The sequence below is a fragment of the Mustela nivalis genome (genome assembly GCF_964662115.1).
Source record: "Mustela nivalis genome assembly, chromosome: 19".
NCBI classification, from domain to species: Eukaryota; Metazoa; Chordata; class Mammalia; order Carnivora; family Mustelidae; genus Mustela; species Mustela nivalis.
This window is the reverse complement of record NC_139038.1, coordinates 3,961,940-3,979,745: the sequence shown is the minus strand read 5'-3', so window position 1 is coordinate 3,979,745 and position 17,806 is coordinate 3,961,940. Positions and strand designations below refer to the sequence as shown.

General features: G+C 45.1%; 2 protein-coding genes across 2 annotated transcripts in view; one reads left to right on the top strand and one right to left on the bottom strand.

Moving 5' to 3' along the window:
* Positions 1–17,806, top strand: part of RBAK (RB associated KRAB zinc finger) — an 813,856-nt gene that overhangs the window by 679,285 nt on the left and 116,765 nt on the right. The window lies entirely within an intron of this gene.
* Positions 2,331–11,023, bottom strand: LOC309854199 (speedy protein E4-like; the record flags this gene model as incomplete). The annotated part of the gene is made up of 6 exons (XM_082713026.1): positions 2,331–2,459; positions 2,644–2,812; positions 8,723–8,808; positions 9,290–9,348; positions 10,216–10,413; positions 10,909–11,023. The coding sequence occupies 6 exons, from the start codon at positions 11,021–11,023 to the stop codon at positions 2,397–2,399; spliced, it is 690 nt and encodes a 229-aa protein (XP_082569152.1). The 3' UTR covers positions 2,331–2,396.

Sequence of the window (17,806 nt, the reverse complement as noted above, 5' to 3'; positions counted from 1 at the left end):
ACATTTTCAAAATATACCAAAGAACTTCATGGCATAATATTAGGCGATTATAATCCTTTGTCTCTCCTTTCATATTTTTGAAGTAATCTCCTCCTTGTTTGTGTCCCAATGCATCAAAAACAGGATCTCCAACTCCTACCTCAAGGGAGATTTGAATTAAATAATCTGAAATATTTGGTAGCACCCCAAGAGAGGGTGGATCTTGAAAAAAAGCCTGGTTTCTTATTGTCCTTCTCTGGACTCCTAGAAGTACTCGCAGCTCCTCGGAGTACAATATGAAAATCCCCTTAAGCTAATTTTATAAGGTTTTGGATTCTTCTAGATTATCTGCACAATAGATTCCTCTCTTCCTTCCGCATGCCTGTTGTTAGTGTCTAGATTGATTTCCTGCTGTAAATCTGCGTCTCCCAGGGCTCAAGGATCTGAAATTGAGAGAAAGAGAGGAAGTCAGATCACAAGGAGTCAACACTCCAAAAACATCTTGGTCAGTTCTAACCAGAATTTAGACTAATTCATAAATCCAACTTTATCTCTAATCCTTCATTCTAAACCCCAATTCATTTTCAGTTATGACTCTTGGACTTTGGTGATCCTGACCCCGCCCCAATTTTTTCATGGGCCTAATGTCACATGCGGTTATCTGCTTGATAGCCAGGACTCTAGGTGATTCTGCTCAGGGAGTAAAGCAAACTTGAGGGTCGCCTGGGTGGCTCAGGCGGTTGAGCGTCTGCCTTCGGCTCAAGTACCCGGGAATGAGTTCCACATCAGGATCCTTGCTCAAGTGAGAAGCCTGCTTCTCCCTCTGCCTGCTACTTCCCTGCCTGTGTTCTCTCTCTGTCTCTGACAAATAAAACCTTTAAAAATAAAACAAAAACAAAACCACCACAACAACAAAACAAACAAACAAACTTGAGAGAATGTTGCTTTAGACCTGAAACTCACCTTGGTCCTTTTGTGCTACATAAAGTCTGAACAAAGAACCATACTGCAAACATCAACATCATGAACCATGAGACCACATAATCCTCCATTCTAACCCTAGATCCTAATGTTTAATCAAAACACCTAGTCCTAAATTTGGTCAGTACTACATGGTCTGAATGTTTGTCTCTTAACCTCCCTCAAATTTGTACATTGAGATCCTAACCCACAAGGTGATGGTGCTATAAGATGAGGTCTTTGGGATGATTGGGTCATGGGGGGGCCCTCAACAATGGCAGTAGTGCTCTGATAAAAGAGATCCCAGTGACATAACTCAGAACCCACTTAGTCTGCAACCCAGAAAAGGGTCCGGCACCCTGCTATCAGACTTCCAGCCTCCAAACCATGAGAAATAAATGTCTGTTGCTCAACGCCATGTAGTACTTCGTTGTGGGAGCCCGAATGGACTGAGAACTAGTTGACATTATTTAAACCAAACCTTTACTTAATCCTCTGCCCAAATCTATAACTATACATGCTGATCACAATAAGCTATGCTAAAAACTAGTATTTTTTTTTAAGATTTTATTTATTTATTTGACAGACAGAGATCACACGTAGGCAGAGAGGCAGGCAGAGAGAGAGGGGGAAGGAGGCTCCCGGCTGAGCAGAGAGCCCGATGTGGTGCTCAATCCCAGGACCCTGGGATCATGACCTGAGCCAAAGACAGAGGCTTAACCCACTGAGCCACCCAGGCACCCTCAAACTAGTATTTCTGAAGGTTCACTCATTCTGACAAACTCCTTGACTGTGAACCTGAGGGGAAAGATGTAATGGAAGGAGATGAGAGACTCGTCCAAAAGTGGGCAACGGTCACATAGGACTGACAGATGTCATCTGGCATCAGCAATGTGTAGCAAGCAAATCTGGATGAACGCACAGCTAGTCCTAATTTATCTTTTATTATTGGATAGATAGACTGTTCCATCCAATGTCCTATTGTTAGACATTTACTTTGTTGTAAATAAGTCCCCAGAATTCATATCTCTGAGGCATGAAAGAGAAAGTAAAAACACAACGTAGGGGAAAAAATTGAAAACTTGCTCCCTTTTCACAGAAAGTCAACATTTCCTCAAGCTATCTTCTGGGCCAAATTGGTTTCAATGGAATTATTTCAGCCAAGTCCATGCCTTTGTGACAAACTGGTTTTCCTGAGGTCTGGCCTCCCGCACGTCTCCCTGAGTCATGGCTCTGTGGGGTTGTCAGCTCGTGGCTGGGACCTGAGTGCGTGTACGGCTTCCACCTCATAACTCATGGAAGGCTGACGTGTGGGGCTAGGGAGAGGAGCGTGGGCTCAGCTACTGGATTCCTCAGATCTCCTCATTACACAAGAAATCATTGTGCCTGGACCCATGAGGACAGAGACCTACCTTCCCTTAGGCCGATGACCTCAGGCCTCCATGGCCCTAGGAGACCTAGGGCATCAGAGTGAGGCGGTCTCGCCCCCACACCCACAGGTCTGGATCAAAAGCCTGGATCTAGAACACAAGCGGCCCCATGAGAACACAACTTCCAGATGGGCCCTGCCCCCGCGACCCCCGACCTGCTCCCTCCTGTCGTCCAGACCCTTAATTCTTTCTGGTCCCAAATCCCCATGACCCTTGCTGCACCTCCTCTCTCTCCCACTGGGCCCCACACCCCAAATCCCTCCAGCCAACCTACCTCTTCACACTCTTCTCGGGACACCCTGGTCCTCCAGTTCATGGATCGTATAAATTGGAATCTCAGTTTGTGGAACAAGGGTCGCTCGGACCGGTTCTTCCCATAGAGGAATGAAAAGATGGCCTGTTTGGGGGCCTGGTTATCCTCTTCCATATCATTGGCCAGGTAGCTGGAGAGAGACATCAGGTGGCTGGTCAGGAGCAGGACGGGATAGATGCCCCTCCCCCATCTGAGCTCAGCTTCCCAGCAACACACAGGTTGCTTATTACCCAGTGTCACAGAGTGCCTCTCAGTCATCAAGAGGGCATGACTGGAATATTAGATTGGCAGCTGACTTATCCACAGAGACCTGGCAGGCCAGAAAGAGCTGGCATGATATTTTCAGAGTTCTAAATGAGAAAAACATGCAGCCAAGAATACTATTTCCATCTAGGCTATCATTGAAAATAGAAGGAGAGATTAAAAGCTTCCAGGACAAACAAAAACTGAAAGAATTTGCAAACACCAAACCAGCTCTACAGGAAATATCAAAAGGGGTCCTCTAAGAAAAGAGAGACCCTACAAGTGGTAGATCAGAAAGGAACAGAGACCATATACAGTAACAGTCACCTTACAGGCAATACAATGGCACTAAATTCATATCTCTCAATAGTTACCCTGAATGTTAATGGGATAAATGCCCCTGTCAAAAGACACAGGGTATCAGAAACGATAAAAAACAAAACCCATCTATATGTTGCCTCCAAGAAACTCATTTTAAGCCTGAAGACACCTCCAGATTTAAAGTGAGAGGGTGGAATAGAATTTATCATGCTAATGGACATCAGAAGAAAGCAGGAGTGGCAATCCTTATATCAGATCAATTAGATTTTAAGACAAAGACTATAATAAGAGATGAGGAAGGACACTATATCAACTCAAATGGTCTGCCCAACAAGAAGATCTAACAATTTTAAATATCTATGCCCCCAACGTGGGAGCAGCCAACTATATAAGCCAATTAATAACCAAATCAAAGAAACACATAAACAATAATACAATAATAGTAGGGGACTTTAACACTCCCCTCACTGAAATGGACAGATCATTCAAGCAAAAGATCAGCAAGGAAATAAAGGACTTAAACGACACCCTGGACCAGATGGACATCACAGATATATTCAGAACTTTTCATCCCAAAGCAACAGAATACACATTCTTCTCCAGTGCACATGGAACATTCTCCAGAATAGATCACATCCTCGGTCCTAAATCAAGACTCAACCGGTATCAAAATATTGGGATCATTCCCTGCATATTTTCAGACCACAATGCTCTGAAGCTAGAACTCAACCACAAAAGGAAGTTTGGATAGAACCCAAATACATGGAGACTAAACAGCATCCTTCTTCTAAATTAAAGAAGAATTGAGAAAAATCATGGAAACAAATGATAATGAAAATACAATGGTTCCAATCTGTGGGGCACAACAAAGGCAGTCCTGAGAGGAAAATATATAGCTGTACAAGCCTTTCTCAAGAAACAAGAAAGGTCTCAGGTACACAACCTAACCCTACACCTAAAGGAGCTGGAGAGAGAACAAGAAAGAAACCGTACGCCCAGCAGGAGAAGAGAAATCATAAAGATCAGAGCAGAAATCAATGAAATAGAAACCAAAAAAACAATAGAACAAATCAACGAAACTAGGAGCTGGTTCTTTGAAAGAATTAATGAAATTGATAAAGCCCTGGCCCGACTTATCCAAAAGAAAAGAGAAAGGACCGAAATAAATAAAATCATGAATGAAAGAGGAGAGATCACAACTAACACCAAAGAAATACAAACTATTATAAGAACATACTATGAGCAACTCTACGCCAACAAATTTGACAATCTGGAAGAAATGGATGCATTCCTAGAAACATATAAACTACCACAACTGAACCAGGAAGAAATAGAAAGCCTGAACAGATCCATAACCAGTAAGGAGATTGAAACAGTCATTAAAAATCTCCAAACAAACAAAAGCCCTGGGCCAGACGGCTTCCCGGGCAAATTCTACCAAACATTTAAAGAAGAACTAATTCCTATTCTCCTGAAACTGTTCCAAAAAATAGAAATGGAAGGAAAACTTCCAAACTCATTTTATGAGGCCAGCATCACCTTGATCCCAAAACCAGACAAGGATCCCATCAAAAAAGAGAGCTATAGACCAATATCCTTGATGAACACAGATGCGAAAATACTCAACAAAATACTAGCCAATAGGATTCAACAGTACATTAAAAGGATTATTCACCACGACCAAGTGGGATTTACTCCAGGGCTGCAAGGTTGGTTCAAAATCCACAAATCAGTCAATGTGATACAACACATCAATAAAGGAAAGAACAAGAACCATATGATACTCTCAATAGATGCTGAAAAAGCATTTGACAAAGTACAGCATCCCTTCCTGATCAAAACTCTTCAAAGTGTAGGGATAGAGGGCACATACCTCAATATCATCAAAGCCATCTATGAAAAACCCACTGCAAATATCATTCTCAATGGAGAAAAACTGAAAGCTTTTTCGCTAAGGTCCGGAACACGGCAGGGATGTCCATTATCACCACTGCTATTCAACATAGTACTAGAGGTCCTAGCCTCAGCAATCAGACAACAAAAGGAAATTAAAGGCATCCAAATCGGCAAAGAAGAAGTCAAAATATCACTCTTCGCAGATGATATGATACTATATGTGGAAAACCCAAAAGACTCCACTCCAAAACTGCTAGAACTTATACAGGAATTCAGTAAAGTGTCAGGATATAAAATCAATGCACAGAAATCAGTTGCATTTCTCTACACCAACAGCAAGACAGAAGAAAGAGAAATTAAGGAGTCAATCCCAATTACAATTGCACCCAAAACCATAAGATACCTAGGAATAAACCTAACCAAAGAGGCACAGAATCCATACTCAAAAAACTATAAAGTACTCATGAAAGAAATTGAGGAAGACAGAGAGAAATGGAAAAATGTTCCATGCTCCTAGATAAGAAGAATAAATATTGTGAAAATGTCCATGCTACCTAAAGCAATCTACACATTTAATGCAATTCCTATCAGAGTACCATCCATCTTTTTCAAAGAAATGGAACAAATAATTCTAAAATTTATATGGAACAAGAAAAGACCTCAAATAGATAAAGGGATATTGAAAAAGAAAGCCAAAGTTGGTGGCATCACAATTCCGGATTCAAGCTCTATTACAAAGCTGTCATCAAGACAGCATGGTACTGGCACAAAAACAGACACATAGATCAATGGAACAGAATAGAGCGCCCAGAAATAGACCCTCAACTCTACAGTCAACTAATCTTCGACAAAGCAGGAAAGACTGTCCAATGGAAAAAAGACAGCCTCTTCAATAAATGGTGCTGGGAAAATTGGACAGCCACATGCAGAAAAATGAAATTGGACCATTTCCTTACACCACACACGAAAATAGACTCGAAATGGATGAAGGACCTCAATGTGCGAAAGGAATCCATCAAAACCCTTGAGGAGAACACAGGCAGCAACCTCTTCGACCTCAGCCGCAGCAACATCTTCCTAGGAACAAGGCCAAAGGCAAGGGAAGCAAGGGCAAAAATGAACTACTGGGATTTCATCAGGATCAAAAGCTTTTGCACAGCAAAGGAAACAGTTAACAAAATCAAAAGACAACTGACAGAATGGGAGAAGATATTTGCAAACGACATATCAGATAAAGAACTAGTGTCCAGAATCTATAAAGAACTTAGCAAACTCAACACCCAAAGAACAAATAATCCAATCAAGAAATGGGCAGAGGACATGAACAGACATTTCTGCAAAGAAGACATCCAGAGGGCCAACAGACACATGAAAAAGTGCTCCATATCACTCGGCATCAGGGAAATACAAATCAAAACCACAATGAGATACCACCTCACGCCAGTCAGAATAGCTAAAATCAATAAGTCAGGAAATGACAGATGCTGGCGAGGATGCGGAGAAAGGGGAACCCTCCTACACTGTTGGTGGGAATGCAAGCTGGTGCAGCCACTCTGGAAAACAGCATGGAGGTTCCTCAAAATGTTGAAAATAGAACTGCCCTATGACCCAGCAATTGCACTACTGGGTATTTACCCTAAAGATACAAACGTAGTGATCCAAAGGGGCACGTGCACCCGAATGTTTATAGCAGCAATGTCCACAATAGTCAAACTACGGAAAGAACCTAAATGTCCATCAACAGATGAATGGATCAAGAGGATGTGGTATATATACACAATGGAATACTATGCAGCCATCAAAAGAAATGAAATCTTGCCATTTGTGACAACATGGATGGAACTAGAGCGTATCATGCTTAGCGAAATAAGTCAAGCAGAGAAAGACAACTACCATATGATCTCCCTGATATGAGGAAGTGGTGATGCAACATGGGGGCTTAAGTGGGAAGAAGAATAATCAATGAAAGAAGATGGAATTGGGAGGGAGACAAATCATAAGTGACTGTTAATCTCACAAAAGAAACAGAGGGTTGCTGGGGGGAGGGGGTTGGGAGAAGGAGGTGGGATTAAGGACATTGGGGAGGGTATGTGCTTTGGTGAGAGCTGTGAAGTGTGTAAACCTGGTGATTCACAGACCTGTACCCCTGGGGATAAAAATATATGTTTATAAAAAATTAAAAATAAAAAATTTTTAAAAAAGGAAGGCATGGCTCGGCAGAGACTTCTCCTAGCTTGAGGATGGAGAGGGAACTCAATGGGAAGCCTGAGGGCATGTCCTGTGGGGGAACACCCACACCCACCCCTTCCCTTTAGCGAGTTTGTGCACAAACCTGTCTTCCCATAGAGCAAGGCCATATACATCTCTCATGGGCAGGAGCTGACCCTGTTCTATTCTGTAACCATGACTTTCCTACCAAATGATTAATACAGGTCTGGGTTCATTGGGTGCATTAATTCAACACGCACTCTTGAACCTCTCTTCCCATTGCCTCATGTCCTTGGTCCATAAGGTGTACTCTATATGTATTTGTTGAATGAATAAATGATGCTTTTTCTCATGTTCAAGTGCAATACTGATCACCTCCTAGTCCCAACATATCTTAAACCTTTGCAAAACAGAAGGAATTCTGCAGTGCTTTGAGAGTGTGGTAATATGTTGACAAGTCCTGCAGGCATCGAGTCTAATGGGATTGGGGAAGGGGACAGGGGGGTGGAGCGGTGAGTGGATAGGCAATAACCATAGTCCAGAATCTCCATGACACTCGGATTTCAACAGAAGTGCTGCTGCAGTGCAGAAGTCAGGGAGGTTGGCGGGGCGGGGAAGGGGGGAGCATCTGAAGATTTGGGAGTTGAAGTTGACCTTGAGGACAAGTTGTTTTCCTCAGGTATAGGTGCAAAATTAGCTAGACAGAAAACGCAATATAGGAACAGAGGGAAGTGTCCTTAGAAGGTTGAAACACCAAGGGGATGAGCAAATCGGACGAAGACGAAAGGGTTGGATCCAAGCTCGGAAGCCTTGCCTTGACCCAGAACACCACTGGCCCTGGAGCTTGGAGGAGGAGACCAGAGCTTTGAAGGACTTCATGCACATAGCGCCCGCAGGCTTGGGGACAGTGTTGTAAGACACACCCGCGGAAACACTCACAACAGATCTGTGCTATGTCTTGGGGGCGTGAATCCAGGCATTTGTGATGGGAATGCTTAGGGGGAAAACAATTACTCTTGGTATCGCGGTGGGAAGGGGACAGACGGAGGATCAGGACCGGCTGCTTCGCTAGTCTGTTTGCTCAGGGCAGGGCCGTGTCCGTTCCTTCCTTCTGTCCTCTTAGAAGGGTCTTCTGTTTGCTTCTCCTGGCTGACGTCAGGGATGTTTGTGTTTACAAGGAACAGTCTAAAAAACACTATACTATAATCCCATCGTTTTTATACACGGGGTCAACAGTGTTTTTAAAAAGTAGAGTAATAAACAGTTACAAATGGTTTTAAAAAAAAAAGTAGATGAAAGGTTAGGGTCCCACTTTCCCCCTCCATCCACCCAGGTAGCGAATTGTACTGCGGGATGAGACAAAAATACTCACAGGGCTATGAAGAAATGGATTCGCTGGTACTGCCAGGAGAAGAGGCCAGCACGGCTGAAGTAAGCTATGACCATAGACAGGAGATACTGGCGGCAAGAGGAGAGACAGTGTCAGAGAGAAGTCACATCCTGGGCGAGGAAAACCAGTGGGGGATGGGGACAGGAGGCTGGAGCAGGTGCTCCCGCTTTGACAGACTGGGTGAATTTGCTTATTTGTGTCAACAGGTTGGTTGCAAACCAAAGAAGTCAAGGGAAGGGTTGATGGTGCTCCCAGGATAGCAAGCTGTGCTGGTCTGAGGGCTTGTCTTCAGGACAGCCGGCCTCTGGAGGGTCTCTGAGAAGCTGGAGCCAAGGGAGGCCCACCCAAGAGCTAAGAGAGAAGGGACTTAAGGTGGCAACAGCCTGAGGGGCACGCCTGGGACTCAGGTCCCAGAGGACCTGCAGGAAACCACGAGGTCCCCAATGGGAACTGTTGCAGGATGAGGTTGGAGACAGGGTTTTGGAGGCATCGCCCTGCCCCAGGACAGATGTTGGAGCAAGAACATATCTGAGTGGAGAACAATGATACCTTGTCGGATACGCTCAGATTTTTGTCCCAGGCCAGAAATTTTTGAATGACAGGATCCTCTGTGAAAAGAGGGCATAGGTCAGGTTGACAAGCAGAATGGGGTTACTGTGGGAGCGTTCCAGGGCAAAGAGGAGAATGATGCCTCTCCTGGGGAACTTCCAGGATGTGGCCAGCGGTGAGGCTGATGGGCAAAAGGGAGCAAAGACCAGTCACCTCCCAGGGAAATTTGGTGGCTTCCTGCGTGGGGAGGCTGAGGGAGCACACCTGTATGATTGGATGGGAGGTCAACAGGGACGCTGTCTCATCATGCATGGACATGCCACTGCGGAGACCACACATTCCCTGTCATTTTCTCATCCCACAGTGACATAAGGGAATAAAGATGGCATGTCATTTCCACACCCCCTGCCCAACTCCACACACACAGCCAAAGACATTTAGAGTTAAAAGGCCAATAAGGGGAACCTGGGTGGCTCCATAGGTTAAAGCCTAGCCTTCGGCTCACATCATGATCCCAGGGTTCTGGGATCGAGCCCCACATCAGGCTCTCTCCTCAACGGGGAGCCTGCTTTCGCCCTCTTTTTCTGTCTGCCTCTGCCTGATTGTGATCTCTCTCTCTCTCTCTCTCTGTCAAATAAATAAATAAAATATCAAAAAAAAAAAAAAAGCTAAAGACCAATAAGAACTAAGACATCTCAGGAGTGTAACTGAAACCAAGCTTTCTCATCCCAAGTACAGACCTTTCTCCAAGTCTCACCTAATCCTCTGTCATTTTTATGTGTCCCAGTGAGGGATCATTATAGAGTCCTCCAAGGATGGAGAGCTCACCAACCTAGAGAATTCTTTTCCACTGGAAAATTCTTTTCCATTGGAAGCTTCTTGAATTTAAAGAGAAAATGGAAGAGGGTTGGAGGAGATCTTCTTACCAAGCAACTTTTTGAAGACCTCGTGGTGTTCAGGGAGCACTGAAGACACCCGTTGTCTCTTCAACTTCATCTTGAGGCCACACAGTGACTCCACGACCCAGATGTCCTCAGCGCCAGAGCCTGTCTCCTCATCTGACTCATCCCTTCCTCTCTTCCTTGTGGGGGACTCAGGCATGGGGCGGGGGTCTACCCAGGGGGCTGAGTGAAGAAACCAGGCTACAGTATAAGGCTTTTGTCTTTGGAATTCAGCCACCCCTTCTCCCCCTCCAAAAACCCCAACTTCCCCTTCATTCTCTCCAGCCTTCCTGACAATTGACATCTCCCCAACCATGTTTCCATCTTTCTCCTTTGTTGATACACATCTGTCCCCATTCATCTTTGGCACTGTTTCACCACCCCCATCCTCAAAATTTCATTGTAGATAACTTCTCCCCTGGGAATAATGACATCATTTCCTCTCTTCCTTTACCTCCTCTTTGGACCTCATCTCCTAACCCTCTTTCCCTGCTTCTTGGGTATTCCTTCCATGGTTACAGTTTTGTCCCCAACTCCTATACTTTCCTTCTCCAATCCCCGGCTTTCTGGATCTCTCCTGTCACACACACCCTACTCAGACACTCCTTCCTGACTTTTGTACCCATTCCTCTTTACTAGCCAAGCCTCTCAAGTCCCTTCCTCTTCCTCCTTTCTCACCTGATGGTCCTGGGATTTCATCATCCACCACATTGAAGGGGTACCCTGAGGTGCTAGGCTGGGGACTCTGGTCCTCAGACTGGGAATGCGGTTGATTAGGTTGATCATCAGCCATGATTTCTCCCTAGCTCTTTCTGGCCTCCCAGAAACCTGAGACCCTTTCTGGGCAAATTCCGACAGAACACAAGCCCTTGATCCCTTCTCCAAGCTGGGGCAAAGCCAGGAGTGGCGAAAAGGTCTGTGAAGATACAGTTGTCCACCTCTGCTGCCAAGCACCATGGAATCTGGTCCTTCCAATCAGGAAGGTCGGAAGCCTCTGATGTCACAGGTCATTCCAGCCTGGCAACCAGTTTGAAGGGAAACACGTAACTGCCACACTGGTGTCCAGTTTGGGATCTCGAGGTAAGGGCTGTTTCCAGCCACCGACCCAGCCTTGGACCATCCTCCAAAACTGTCCTCGAGGGGTCTGGATCACTCTACTCCTCTCCAGCAGATGCCCGGCTCTCTCCCCTCTTGGCACATGTTGGGCTATCTCCATCCTTCCTATTCCTAATTCAGGGCACAATCTGGTGGGAGAAGGAGGAAAGAGACAAGGGAATTTCGGATGGGCCGAAACGTAAGAACTTACAAGACAGACATAAGTATGTCAAGAAGGTTCCAGGTACATGGACTTGTTAGAATTAAAAGTTAGTTTAAGGGACATCTGGGTGGCTCAGTTGGTTAAGCGGCTGCCTTTGGCTCAGGTCACGATCCATCATTCTGGAATTGAGTCCCACATCAGTCTCCTGGCTCGTCGGGGAACCTGTTTCTCCCTCTGCCTCTGCCTGCCTCTCTGCCTGTGCTCACTCGCTCCCTCTCCCTCTCTCTCTGACAAATAAATAAATAATTTTTTAAAAAAAAAAGTTAGTTTAAATCGCTTAATTTGGTAGACTTCTTCCGCTCCATGTTTTACTGACATTGTGTTGGGGGTGGGTGTTCAGTGGTGGGGGAGCACTCACGCTCTCCTCTGAGGCATCTCTGAGCCCAAGAGACATTTTGGGAACCTGAACCGGTAGATAACTGTACCTGTGTTCTCACACAATCAGACGGTGTCTACAACTTAAGAAGTCCCTGGAGCACCCAAAACCTGCCCCTTGATCGCAATTAATCAGCTCTAGTCTGCATCTGAAATTTGTAAGCCCGTGTATCACTCTCGACCCAGAAACTTCATGACCACTTGTGTATCTTTTGAACAAAATGCCACATGCACAAAAAGGCTAGATGGAAAAATCTCCCGTTTAAGGCAGAATCTGTTTAACCAAGAAGGTGGGAAGCATGTGGTAGCACAGACGCCGTCACGGAGGTCTTCGCCAGCTGTCCATTAACATCAGAGGAAGCCTCTTCCCAACCTCCTACCTCCTACCTCTGCTTCTCACCTGTGCATCTGAATCTTGCTCACTCTCTCCTCCTGTGTTAAAATAACAGGACTGAAAATTTACCATTTTAACCATTTTTGAGGGTATGATTTGGTAGCAGTATGCACCTTCGGGTCTCTGTGCGACCATCAGCACCATCCTTCTCCAGAACTTTTTCGTCTTCCCTGAAACTGAAACTCTGCACCCACTGAAGGAGAACTCCCCCTTCTCCTCTCCCCCAGCCCCTGGCAAGCACCATTCCACTTTATGTCTCTAGAGATTGGGCTATTTCAGATAGCTCCTATCAGTAGAATCATGCAGTATTTTATGCGTATGTTTCTGATTTATTTCATTCAACAAAATGTCTTCCAAGCTCCTTTGTGTTATAGTGTGTGACAGAATTCCTTCCTTTTTAAAGATGAATAATATCCATTCTGTGTGTGTGTATGTTTGCATTTTACATGTTCCTTTCACAATCATATAAGAACAGTGATACATACATACCATTTTCAGTTTATCCATCCATCTGTTGATGGACGCCAGTATTGAGTCCACATTTTGGGTAAGCCTTGCTTTCGATCCATTGTATGACCTTGGATGAAAAACACATCTTTAATTCAGGATGTGCCTCAAGTTTTATTTTGCACTTTGATCAAACTTACGGATAGCTAAGGAGCCCAGTCCAAGCATGAATAAAGTCAAACCAGTTCACCCAGAAAACCATATGGAGGTTTCTCCAAAGATTTTAAAAAACCAAACGAAGAAACCCCAAAAAACCAGAAGTACCATATAATCTGGCACTCTTATGGCCGGGTATACATCCAAAGGAAATGAAAACAGGATATTAAAGAACTATCTGCCCTCCTGTGTTCATTGCACCATTACTCACAATAGCCAAGATAGGAAAACTACCCTGGTGTCCGTCAACGGAGGCGGGCATAAAGAGGATGTGAGGTCCATACACAGGGAGCTGTAGATTGGTATTTGTATAGAGGTGAGAAAGTAGGAAATCCTGCCATTAGTGACAACATGGATGGACCTTGAGGGCATTATGTGGAATGAAATAAGACTGACAGAGAAAGACAAATACTGCGTGGTAACATTTATATGGGAAATCTTAAAAAACAACAAAAAGTCAAACTCAGAGAAACCGAAGGTTAAAAAAAAAAAAAAAGGAGGTTGCCAGGGGTGGGGAAGGTGGAGGAACTAGGGAGAGGCTGGTAAAAAGAAGAAAACTTTTCAGTGAGAAGATGAAGTCTACAGATCTCATATCAGACACAGTAACTGCACACAACATAGCAGGCTCCCCACCGAGCAGAGAGCCCGATGCGGGGCTCGATCCCAGGATACTGAGACCATAACCAGAGCTGAAGGCAGAGGCTTTAACCCACTGCCACCTAGGCACCTCTGGGATTGTTTTTTAGAACAAGGGATGTGATGCGCTAAAGACTGAGGCAAAACCCCAGGATTCACCTCGGCTGCTCTGATTCAAGTCCTCTGTCCTCTTCACGATGTCCCTTCTCCATCTGCTCAGACTCCTGTTGGTAGACAATCTGGAGAACATAAGCCAGTAGTTAGAATATGCTTGTCTAAAAGATGGGGGCGGTGAGGGTGCCTGGGTGGCTCAGTGGGTTCTGCCGCTGCCTTCGGCTCAGGTCATGATCTCAGCGTCCTGGGATCGAGGCCCGCGTCAGGCTCTCTGCTCAGCAGGGAGCATGCTTCCCTCTCTCTCTCTCTCTGTCTGCCTCTCTGTCTACTTGTGATCTCTCTCTGTCAAATAAATAAATAAAATAAAATAAAATAAAATAAGATGGGGGCGGTGAGAATGGGAAGGTAATGGTTTTGTTACAAAGCAGCACATGCACTTGTGCAAATCCTCCTGCCTTCAGGGTCCCATCTCTTCAACCTATAAAATAAAATATGTAGATAAGATGACCTGTAAGCGTTCTGCCCATGTTAACATAACCAAGGCAGTGAGGAAGCAAACTGGACAAGACCAGGGACGCCAAGGCTAGGGTAAAATTGTGTGCTTCCGTCCAAGCCCCCTCCCCCTCTTCGTGTGTTGAAGTCCTAACCCCTGGTACCTCAGAACGTGATGTTTTCTTCTTCTTTTTCTTTTCTTTCTTTTTTGGTGGTGGGTCTCTACGGAGGAAAATGAAGGGAAAATGAAGCCTTAGGGAGGACATCGTGATCTCAAGGTCATGAGCCCCAAGCTAGGCAGGACACTCAGCAGGTAGTCTGCTTCTTTCTCTCTCTCTCTCTCTCTCTCTCTCTTTGTGTCTCCCCCTCTGCCCGCCCCTTGGTCATGCACTCCCTCTCTAAAATAAATATATAACTCTTAAAAAAAAAAAAAAGTAAAATTTGGATACAGAGACTCCCAGGTAGAGAGAAGAGAGTGTGATGATACATAGAGAGGGGACAGTTGGCTACAAGCCAAGGAGAGAGGATGGGACCGAGCCCCCGCAGCCCCCCCAACCCTGCCAAGGAACTAGGCCTGCCCACACCTGGATCTCAGTCTCCCAGCCTCCAGAACTTGGAGATAATTCATCTCTGTTGTTAAGGCCCCTGGGTTGCCTTACTTTGTTGCAGCTTCCCTGTAAATCCATCCAACCAGTATTTTGCATAAGAGGGGATGCAGATTCAGTCACTTCCCTCACACTTCTGTGGCCCCTTCCATTAAAGCAAGCCATGTCCCAAGGCTTCAAAGAAGAACTAATTCTTTCATACAGATTAGAAACTTGAGCGTTCATAGCCTCTGACATTTCCTGGTCACCGTGAATGTGCTAGTTTGGGGGCAAAAAATGGATGAAAGACTTTAAGAGAAGAATGATTCTCAAATCCTGAGGATGGTTGCCGGTTATCTTCATAAAATTGATGTGTTAAAGAGAAACAGGAGCCAACACAGGCAATTACTTAGAAAATTAAGGGCTAGAAAGGCTTCTTCAAGTATGGTGCCAAAACAGAAGAAAAGTAGGAAGAGAAAGTGAGGGTCATCTGGGGGGCTTGCATGGTTAAGCGTCTGCCTTTGGCTCAGATCATAGACCCAGAGTCCTGGGATCGAGTTCCACATCAGGGCTCCCTGCAGGGAGCCTCCTTCTACTTTTGCCTCTGCCTCACTCTCTCTCTCTGTCTCTCATGAATAAATAAATAAAAATCTTTAAAAACATTATGTCCATATGGCAGAAAATAAAAGTAAAACATTAAGTTCAAAAGGTCAATGACAAAATGGGGGAAATATTTGTACTTAATACAAATACAAAAAGAGAGGGCTTTATATTTTAAATACTAATAAATGAAGAGAACTTAATGAAGCCACATTAAAAGGTATAGATGTGGGGCACCTGGGTAGCTCAGTCGGTTAAGTGTCTGCCTTTGGCTCTGGTTTTGACCCTGGGGTTCTAGGACAGAGACCAGCATTAGGCTCCCTGCTTAGCGGGTAGTCTGCTTCTCCCTCTCCCTCTGCTGCCCCCCGCTTGTGCCCTTTCTCTGTCAAATAAATAAATAATATGTATATATTTTTTAAAGGTACAGGTCCACGGGCGCATGGGTGGCCCAGTGGGTTAAAGCCCCTGTCTTTGGCTCAGGTCATGATCCCAGGGTCCTGGGATTGAGCCCCATGTCAGGTTCTCTGCTCACCAGGGAGGCTGCTCCCCCGCCCCCCCCCTCTACCTGCCTCTCTGCCTATTTGTGATCTCTGTCTGTCAAATAAACAAATAAAATCTTTAAAAAATAAAAAAAATGGTGCAGATCTGGTACTTCTGTCCCAGACAGAATCACAGGGTTCAGATTTGCCTTCCCTGCTTAAAGAAGTTTCTAGGAGGGGGAAATATATGAATATATGAAATGACAGGTTTTAGTCATTTGGAGAGAGGAGGGAGCCCCCAAGAGCTTCCAGTTCACCGCCCAGAGAGTTATCTAGGCTGAGGTATGTGGCAGGGGTCCTGGGGGTGCCCAGGATGTCTCTGAGTTGCAGGGACAGAGTTGTGTGGTGAGGGGGTGGGGGGCATGACAGCCAGAGTTCTCAGGCAGAGAACCAGAGTGGACAGAGAGGCAGGAGGGTGTCCCAGTCTTCAGGTGAGCAGGTCAGTGCCTATGGGGGAGACAAGGGCTGGAGGCCAGGACCCAATAGACGGGGCAGGCGGGGGCTCTGCCTGTCTTCCCCAAGGTGCTCAGCATAGCTTCCTTCCTTTACCTGCCGAAAATGGAAAAGAACACAGAAGAAATGTGCCTGGAGGTTTTCCAGTCTCGGGCCTAGGGGAAGTGTGGTCACCTCTCATGAATTCCAGCTTCCGGGCTACACAGCCACAGCCAGGGCGGACAGAGCAGCTTCCGGAGAAGCATTCCTTTTGTGCAGGATTAGTTTGATGCAACTCCTCAGTGAGAGAAATCAGGAATGGGTTATGTGCCCTTCATTAGCATAAATCAGTACTATTACCTTTGGAACGAGTGTTACCTGGAGAAAACTTCCTCTGTGGATTTTGTATGTATCTAAATCTCCTAGAAGCTAAACCATTTTCTTGCTAGCATGGTAACAGGGGATGATTGTTCTTAAGGGCCTGGGAGCCATCTCTTTGAAATGTAAACCTCAAGGAAGGTAATGTCTCTCTGTCACCAGGACAGTTAAGGGTGGGCCCTAGACACCTAGCTCTGAGCTTTAAGGACCTGTTTGTCAGAAATGGGTAAGTAGTTTTCTTTTTCCTTTGGACAGAGACAACTGGCACGGATGGGCACCAAGATGACAAGGTACATTTAGGATGAACAATGAAAAACTTATACCAAATGCCGCTGGCAAGTCCTGTGACCCTGAAACAGGTGTATTGTTTTGCTGGAGAACTTCTAGCTAATGGATTGTATCTGCCGAGCTGATTGAAAAGGCGAGGGTCATTTTTCTCCTTGCTGTCTTGTTAGTAGTTCGCCTGTGACATGCAACACAGTCTGGTTTAATGGTTATTTAACAATAGAACAGGGGAGTCTGGGTGGCTCAGTCAGTGGGGGGACTCTTGTTTTCAGCTCAGGACCAGATCTCAGGGTTGTGGGATCGAGTCCTGCATGGGGCTCCACACTCTGCACAGAGTCGACTGAGGATTCACTCTCTAGCTCTCCCTCTGCCCCTCCCCCTGCTCTGTCTCTTTCTCTCTAAAATAAATCTTAAAAAAAAAAAAAAAACAATTACGTGGTTGTCCTTATTTCTATAGTTGCAGAGAGGATTTCTTGGATGGCAGGAGATTTTACTTTTAATCCTCACCACCCGCTTCTGGTTAAGAAGCAATTGGCTAAGAAAAGGATTACATCATCTCACCAAAAAATACTGATAAAGCATCGTCCTTATGGTCCCATTTTTGAAAAATGACATTTTCAGCTAACATACACATAATTCTCTTTGATGCGCAAGATCTCGGGTATCTGGGTTTGTTTGGTTGGTTTGTGCGTGATTTCTGATTGTTCTACAGTTTTCATGCATTCGTTGTATAATCTGGACAAGCTAAGTTTTCTATTTTCTTCCC